Source organism: Grammomys surdaster, unplaced genomic scaffold (genome assembly GCF_004785775.1).
Source record: "Grammomys surdaster isolate TR1022 unplaced genomic scaffold, NIH_TR_1.0 126185, whole genome shotgun sequence".
Classification (NCBI taxonomy): domain Eukaryota; kingdom Metazoa; phylum Chordata; class Mammalia; order Rodentia; family Muridae; genus Grammomys; species Grammomys surdaster.
The window spans coordinates 3,482,450-3,490,824 of record NW_021620991.1 but is presented as its reverse complement, the minus strand read 5'-3'; the positions used below and the strand labels follow the sequence as shown (position 1 = coordinate 3,490,824).

At 57.4% G+C, this 8,375-nt stretch overlaps 1 protein-coding gene across 7 annotated transcripts in view; it reads right to left on the bottom strand.

Annotated features, from left to right (window-relative positions):
- Positions 1–8,375, bottom strand: part of Espn (espin) — a 31,692-nt gene that overhangs the window by 9,856 nt on the left and 13,461 nt on the right. For 2 of the 7 annotated variants that reach the window (XM_028757894.1, XM_028757895.1), the window contains exons 4-11: positions 8,141–8,323; positions 7,832–7,963; positions 4,792–4,981; positions 4,121–4,141; positions 3,721–4,001; positions 1,017–1,042; positions 794–941; positions 511–703 (exon numbers count right to left, since the gene is read on the bottom strand). In XM_028757894.1, the coding sequence (XP_028613727.1) occupies positions 511–703; positions 794–941; positions 1,017–1,042; positions 3,721–4,001; positions 4,121–4,141; positions 4,792–4,981; positions 7,832–7,963; positions 8,141–8,323 (1,174 nt within the window). Of the gene's footprint in view, positions 1–510; positions 1,043–2,667; positions 2,710–3,720; positions 4,011–4,120; positions 4,142–4,779; positions 4,982–5,574; positions 5,584–7,831; positions 7,964–8,140; positions 8,324–8,375 lie in introns of those variants that run through there. The other 5 variants (XM_028757896.1, XM_028757897.1, XM_028757891.1 and 2 more) reach the window with 4 other exon arrangements.

Sequence of the window (8,375 nt, the reverse complement as noted above, 5' to 3'; positions counted from 1 at the left end):
CACACACACACACACACACACACACACACACACACACACACACACACGAAAGCCTGATGGGTTGCTGGGACTTGGTCTTACTCTGCCAAGCACAGCTGACCAGTAAGAGTCCTGTCAAGGCTGAGAAAAGCTCAGGGGGTGTGCTTAGCTCGAAGGATCAGGAGTTAGAGGTTAGAAAGTAGACTAAAGATGCAGGGCACAGGAAGAAAGGAGCAATCAGAAACATCAGCCACCAGAGGCGGGAGGCTCGCCCTAGCTAAAAAAGAGAAGGCCTAGAGAAGACAAGTGCCTCGCCAAAAGCCACGCTCAGCCCAGTCCTGTCGTGGGACTGAAGCAACTCAAAACTTTCTACCCCTTATCAACAACAGGGTATGGTCTGGAAAAAAAAAAAGAGCCCAGAAGAAGGAAGAAGGACCAGGAGCGTCGCAGCTGGGGAGGGGGCGGTCTCTGGTTTCCCTCCCCCTTTACGCTGGCGCCGCCGCCCCCACCCCGCATCCCGCCCCTACTCACTGCTAGTAGAAGACGAGGAACGACGCTGCCCGCAGGCTGCACCCGCGCCCTCGATGGGCAGGGGTGGGGCGGGTGGCGGCGAACTCAGGGCCTCAGGCAGCGGCGGCGGCGGCGGCGGGGGCGGCAGCTCCCTGGACGCTCTGGAGTCCGCTGAGCAGCCGTTATGCACGTGGTTCCCGGGGAGTAGCGCCGCCTGCGGGGGAGCAGAGGGGCCGGAGAGTGAGGAGCTTGAGACAGGGCTCGATCCCGCGCAGCCCGCGGGTGCGGGCTGGTGGACACGCACCTCCTCGCTGTGGGCCATGCCCGGGCGTCCGGCCAGCGGCTCCCCCGGGCTGCGGCCCAGCTGGTGGTAGTAGTCCCCCGTGCTGGGCTGTTTACTGAACGAGCGCTGTTTGCGGTCGGAGTCCTGCCTGCGCAGTCCGGTGTTGTGCCTGCGCGGCTCCGCGTCCTGCCTGAACGGCAGCTCCGAATCCTGCCTGAGCAGCCCCGAGTCCTGCCCGTGTAACCCCGAGTGGCCGTCGCCGGAGCTCGGCTGAGGGAAGACAGTGGTGGATGATGCTCTCGGCCCGGGTGTCCTTCGCGCCTCCCTCCCTGCTCTTTGCCTGGGGGGGGCTCGCGGCCAGCGGCCGTCGGGGGGCGCAGCTGGCCGCGTCCCTGGGCCCCCCAGTTTTCCGTGCAAGATGGGGCAGGGGGCGAAGGGACCTTGGCAAAAAGGGCCGGCTCACAGGGAGGGGTCTGGGTTAGGGCCAAGGGCACAGGGGGCCCTACTGAGGCCAGAAGGGGCGGACCCAAGGGCGGGGTGGCCCAGCCTGGACGCCAGGGGGAGCCTGCGCTGGAACAGCTCCCACTTAGCCCGCCCCGAGGGCTCGGCTGCACCCTACTAGCTGCTCCCCAAGCCGCGCGTGAGCGCACGAGGCTCCTAGAAGCCTTTCTGGCGGGGGTCGCGGCCTGGAGGGGTCCCTGTCTAGAGCAGGTACCCAGGGACGCTTCTGCTTGCTCTTGGGGCCCACAGCCTGGGGCAGCTCCTACCTGCGGCTGTTCCGGTGGCCCCCGCTGTGCACCTGGCGGCGGGGGCGGCACGGACCCGACACCTGCGTTACCTGATCCTTCCTCTCAGGTTACAGCCCGGCCCGCACGCTGCCCGCCTATGAGCTCAGCCGGCCTGACATCACCCAGGGTCCGCCAATCCCAGGCTCAACCCCCAAGCAGGCAGGGGTGTCACGGAGCCCCACCGCGCTGCCACCCGCCAGGGGCGGCTCCGCCCCCTGCACTTCTTTTCCCACTAGTCCGGAGTACCCTGCCTTTATCCTCCCCGCCCTCACTCCTTTGCCCGGACCGCAAGAGGGCCTGACCTCGGACAGTGAAACTGCTCATTTTTGTCCACCCACCCCTCCATCCAGGTCGCGCCCTGGCCTTTCCCTCCCGCTTCTGGAACCCACTGCTATCCATGTAAACGACACCACACCCGGGCCCAGGCCTCAAGTTTCAAGTGTGGCCGGGTGGGCTCGGGTGACAAAACCACTTCTCGCTCCGTTGCTCCCCGCTAAGGCCTGCACTGGGCGAGGGAGAAGAGGGGTTGTGGCCAAAGACCAAATGACCAGGTGGGGGCTGTCCCCTTACCCAGACCTACGCTCGTGCCTCTCTACTGTGGCCTCAGACCCTCCGTCCCCACGGGACAAGGTTCACGTGACAGGAAACACAACACGCCGGATTTGTTTTCTGGGTCAGCCAGCCCCCTCGGCACCCACTAGAGCCACAGAGGTGTACACCCCTCAACCCAGTTCTAACTGACAGTTTAGTCACCCACGCCTGAGGGGGCAAGGGACGCAACTACACACAAAGGGCCCTTTGTGGAGCCTATTAGCGCCTGCACTTCTGCACGAACACACCACAGAGGGGCATGGGGAAGGCCTGGCACTCGGGCCTAGTGGTGGGGAGTGGGAAGGATTTGGGGCAAACCCCATAGGCTTCGAAAGCAGGGATGGTCTTTACCGATCCTACAATTTCGATCCGGCTTTCTTTCTCTCCTCCAGATTGGGGGAAAAAATCTGGCAGAGTTTGGTGCACGGAAGGGCAGTAAAAGGGTGGTGTGGAGTCCCTGTGAAGGCTGTCCCTCCCATACCGCCTCCGCCCCTTTGGCCTTGTGACCTGGCTCACCTGTGCAAACTGATGGCTCAGCTCCACCTTGGGGTGGCATGCCTTGGGCTGGGGAGAGAATTGCAAGGTCTGGCCTCTGGCAAGACTTTATGGGTTTGCCACCCTACACCTGGCCACCTGTGGTCCTGGGTTGTCCCCTTACCTCTCCCTCTGACGAGTCTTGCTTTGGGTCTCCCTGCTATTGCATCTGACCCTCCTCTGCTCCCCAGCTTTAGCCAAAAATCCAAAGGCCTCAGATGTTGTAGTCCCTCACATCAATCCACCCCTTCCAAAGGGTTTCCTTTTTACACGCAAGCTCCTCCACCCACCCAGGGGTTATGGAGTGGGAGGAGTGTTAGCATTGGAGAAAACCTTTTATATCCAGGGGAAAGGAGGAGCCAACCTCAGCTTCTAGCCCCCTAGCTAGGGGGCTAATAGATAGCAGAACCAACTAGTGCTCAATGTCTTCACCACTGTCCTAGCAAGTCAAACTCCCAGAATGCTTCACCTGAGGAAGACACCTCAGGTACCACTTTCCTTTCCTTTTGTTACTTTGTTTTGTTTGGTTTTGGAGAGGGTCTCTCCTCTGTGTAGCCCTGGCTGTCCTGGAACTCATTCTGTAGAGCAAGCTGGCTTTGCCTCTACCTCCCCAGATTAAGGGCGTGTGCCACCACGACCTGGCTCAAGTATCCTTCGTGGGGTGCTTTTCTCTACCTGAGTCCTGCACTGCAAGTATTCGCAACATCTGCATGCCTTTTCTGCTAACTCCACGATAGCCCTGACACTCTGTGTAGGACATGCCACAGCTCCTCAGACGCCTTGACTATCTGGATCTGAGTTCCTTCAACCTCAACTCCTTAGAGTTGACTATAATGGTGACCTTGTCCCTACACCATCTCCAATGGTCAGCCCTGAGCTCTCATGGACCTTGCTAGGACCTTCAGTTCTCAAACTTACCCTGGGCCCAGGAAGCCCCATTTATGACCACAAGTCAACCAGGCCAGTTCCCCACCAGCCCAATCCCCAGTCAGCCCAGCCCTATTGTTAGCCAACAGTGCGAGTTTTCTAACCTACCTCCTTCTTGAGCGAATCCACCTCCACGTGGCGAAGCTTGTTTTTGGTCTGCATGTAAATGTTATCCAAATGCAGACCCACGGGGGGATCGGGAGCTGGGTAGCCTGGTGGAGGTGGGGGCGGCTGCGTGCCTGGGGGTGGTGGCGGCGGCGGCGGAGGGAAGCTTGGTGGTGGTGGTGGAGGTGGCAGTGGCGGTGGCGGCTTCCCTAACTTGCCCCGAGGCAAGCTCGGCTCTGGGTTCAGCATGTCCATGTAACTCTGTAAGTCTGCAGCTCTTGCACCTGGAACTCCTGCGGGGGCAGAAGGGTGAGGCAGAAGAACAAACAGAATGTTTAAGTTTGCTGAATGCACCCGAGATCCAAGCTGTCTCAACCGCAAACAGCTTATCCAGCGGCCAAACTGGAGCCACTGCATGGTATGTCTTGCTGTGGCCTCCCCAGTAGGCTGGAGGATGACACTCTCAGGTTTCAAGGGGACACTTTACAAAGTTTTGGCTTCCAGGGTCCTGTGGAGGAAGACCACCTGGCAGGGGCCAGGCAGGGCCCGCAGTCGGGATGGCTACACTCAGGCAGCTCCGCGGGCCCTCTGGTGGTGGGAAGCGGACACTGCAAGTGGTTGGACTTGTGTTCAGGGTGTGGTCAGTGTGTACTCACATGCCTGGCTCTGCGTGCCGGCTTTTGTTATGTGTGTCTTTAACTCTGTATTTACATGTGTCTGTGTTGGACTGGGTGACTTTGGGTGTGGGTGTCCATGTTTGCAATAGGGAAACGGAAGGCTTCTGTTTGTGCACAATATAGGTGTATGTATGCATACTACCTGCGTAAGTGTGTACATGTGCTTGCGACCGCTTACGTGTATACTCTGCACGCCTGTCCACATGTGCACCTTTGAGTTGGGTAGCTTAGAACCGAGGTCCCTGAGTCATGTGCTGGGCACGTGCAGGCTTTGTGACAGGAAGCTTATTGGATTAGACAAGACATTGGTACAGACAGACAGACAGACAGGCCCCGGCTTTGACTTGTCTCTCTGCTCTTCCTCCTCTTCCTACCATCCACTCACCTCGAGTTGAGCGCTGACCCTTGGTGCTGGAATGGCTGGAGGAGCAGGAGTCGTAGTTGGAGAGGGTGCTGGTGGGCGAGCCAAGGTCAAAGTTCAGTGGCTGGACCGACATGGTGGTGTTGGGCGAGGACATGCCCGAGTCGGGTTGCTTTGTCTCCAGGTCCATGGATGGATCCCGGGACAGGACTCGGTGCTCCAAGCTCTGAGGGAAAAGGAAGGAAGTTTTGGGCTCCAGGGTCCTATGGGGATAACCTCCAGACCGGGGCTCCTATCTCTGAGTCCTCCCTGAGCAACCTGCTGAGCCACTTCCTGATTTCTGCACCATTTCTGCTTCTTCTTAGAACAGGAGTCAAGAACAGATCCTCCCAGTTACACTTCAGGCCTCAGGGAAATGCCCACCTGGCTCTCCCCATGCTGAGGAAAGTGGACACTTGGGAAGGGGGGTTTGGCCTGTACCCCAAAAGGATACAGCCCTGCACCTGCCTCTCCCCTCTAATCAGAGGGCAGAAGGCCATGGTTCCTATGCATCTGTGGGCAAAGGACCCCAAGGGCTGCTACTGCAGGAAGAGGAAGGATATACTCAACTTCCAATGCCTGGCTGCAACCTAACTTGCTTGACCTGCCAGCTGCCTACCCAAGACCAGTGCACCTCCTGATGGTGCTGGAGGGAAAGGCTGGGCCCTAGATAGGATGTGGCAGCTGCCAAGTCCTTCATCCTCCCTCCCGCCAGCTGGGCCTCTGTGTGCAGGCCTGCCCCTCCTGCTGGGAGCAGGTCAGAGTGAGGGGCCCACTTACATTGCCCATGCTGTCCCTGCTATCGGCAAGCCTGCTCCTCCTCCTCCTCCTCTGTAGCCTCCTGCCCACAGCTACTCCTCCCTGCCCCTTGCCCCTCCCTGCCTGAGAAGTGTCACAGGCCCCCTGGGAGAGGGAAGCAGGCTGGCACCAGGTAACGGCTCAGCAGCCATGCTTATTGGCTCTGTAATTAGTGTTTGCCTTTTCTGGGCCAGCTACCTCGGTGGTTTGGATCTGTCATTGCTATTGCTGGGCCTGCCTGGGTGAGAGGCCAGATCCTGCTGCCTACCCCATCCACTTCAAGGGGTTCAGGCCCTGTTGCCTACCCTGTGAAGGAAAGGGGAGCCCCAGAAGATGACTTGAGGTGGCGGGGAGAGACAACCTGCAGGTGCTCTTTTCTTGACTGGCACTAGGGGGCAGCATTGGGACCCAGCCCTGATTTCTGTAGACTATGGAAGCTAGACCGACCGGCACAGGCTTTGGATCCTGGACTAATACCTTTAATTTCCCGTCCCCTACTATGCTATGGGATTATGAGCATATTATGTGCCAGTATTTTCTGTGCCTGAGTGGCTTCATCTGTAAGTGGGAATAACAGTGTTTGCAAAGGTGTTAAAAGTTGGTGACAGACCACTGCATGTCACCTAGTACATGCCTTCATCATGAAGTGCCAATCATAGGCAAAGGTGAACTAGGTCACACCTGTGGAGCACAGGTCAGAGAGCCTACCAGTGTCAGGATTCAGTAGGGGCTTATGGCTGAACCAGCACCAGGAGCTGGAACAGGACCGGCTCTCAGGAGGTACCTGGGGGCCCTGGGGCTACACACTTGCATCCTGAGAACAAAGATACTCTTCTGGAAGGACCTCACTCCTGGTCCAGATAGAGACCTCTCAGCGTCCACCCCTGCTGTATGCCCTGTGATGGGATAGCCATGACCTTATTCTGGGAGACCTTCTCTGGACGTTCATCTCCTAACCTTTCAGCCTGCTTGCCCCTAGACCCTGCTGTACTGTTTAGATTCCTCACACGCTAGCAAACAGAGCAGGCTCATTGGTCTTCCTTCCTCCAGGCTTCCTCTGGAAACCTTTCTCATGGCTGGGCTAGCCCCTGGAGATAGCATCCCTCTGAGGGGCTCTGTGAGACCCATCCTTTTCCTCTTGTCTGCTGCCCCAAAGTGAGTATTGAATTATCTGGAACAGGGCCCTGGTATTGGGGACACCCACACCTGAGCCTGAGTCTTACTGGGCCATCTCGTGGCTTTGTAAAGCATATAATAAAATAATTTGCAAGCATATATTGGTGTTTGGTTATGAGTTAATTACAAAGTGAGCAGATGTGTACCAGTCAAGACAGGTGGCTCCTGTCAGGTGCTATAGCGCATGGCTGCAGTCCTAGCTACTTACAGGAGGAGAGACACAAGTTCAAGGCCAGTCTGGGCAACTTAGCAAGATCTTATCTCAAAGTCAATTTAAAAGGCAGATGGGGAGAAACCTGGAAGTGTAGCTTAATAGAACATCACTTGCCTAGTACTCTCAAGGCCCTAGGTTCAACCCTCAGAAAGAGAGAAAGAAGAGAGAGAGAGAGAGAGGAAGAGAAGGAAAGAGAGAAAGAGGGAGAAGGAAAGAGAGAAAGAAAAAGGAGAGAAGGAAAAGAGAAAGAAAGAGAATGAAAGAGAAAGGAGAGAGAAGGAAAGAGAGTAAGAAGCTGGGCGGTGGTGGCACATGCCTTTAATCCCAGCACTTGGGAGGCAGAGGCAGGTGAATTTCTGAGTTCAAGGCCAGTCTGGTCTACCAAGTGAGTTCCAGGACAGCCAGGGCTACACAGGGAAACCCTGTCTTGAACCACCCCCCCCAAAAAAAAAAAAAGAAAAAAAGAAAGAAAAAGAGTAAGAGAAAGAGAAAAAGAAAGAGGGAGGAAGAAAGAGAAAGAAAAAGAGAGAAAGACAGAGAAAGAGAAAGGAGATTCAGGTTATATCCATCTGTGAAATAGAACCACGACCATACCCTACAAGAGAGGTTCTGTTTAGATTTAAGTCAGGTAATACATGTGGGTGGGAAAAAGATCAACTTGGCTAGCTCCACTGGTCTGTGTCTCCCGGCCTCTGGCCGTCCTCACTCGCCAAGGCAATCAATCGCCTCAGGCAAGAGGCTTCATATCCCTGAACTTCAGCTTTCTTCTTAATAAAAGGGCAAGACACTTATTCTTAGGGTTAAATGGTAAGAAGGAATGACTCCACACCAGCTACTTCTGGGTCATACCAGGGTTTGCACCGTACGTAGGTAGCGGGAGCAGTGGGTGTGGCCATTGAACTCAGCCAAGTCGGCAGCGGTGTACCCATCGTGGTCGCGGACGTCCAGCCCGGCGCCGTTCACCGCGAGGATCTGGCAGCACTGTAGGGGGCGGAGCATGAGGCGGCGAGCTGGCTCCCTCCATCGCCCTCCCGCACTCCAGAGAAACTGCGAGGACAGCGCGCGGCCGCCAGAGGGCGACCGCGTCCCAGCCCTCGGTCCCTCCCCGACCACGCCCTTCACCCACATCCAGCCCCGCCCCTCTCGGGCCGCCCTGACCTCCAGTTCCCCGTTCTCAGCAGCGTCATGCAGCGGGGTCCCGCCCCACAGGTCCTGCGAGATCTCTGCGCCGTGCAGCAGGAGCCAGCTGAGCACTTTGGTGTGGCCGCGACTGGCAGCAAAGTGCATGGCCGTGGCGCCATCGTGGTCCTGCTCCGAAAAGCTAACGTCCGCAAAGCTCACCTGTAGGGAGGGGCGTGGCAGAGGGAGGGGCTTGCGCTGAACCCTCCTTCTG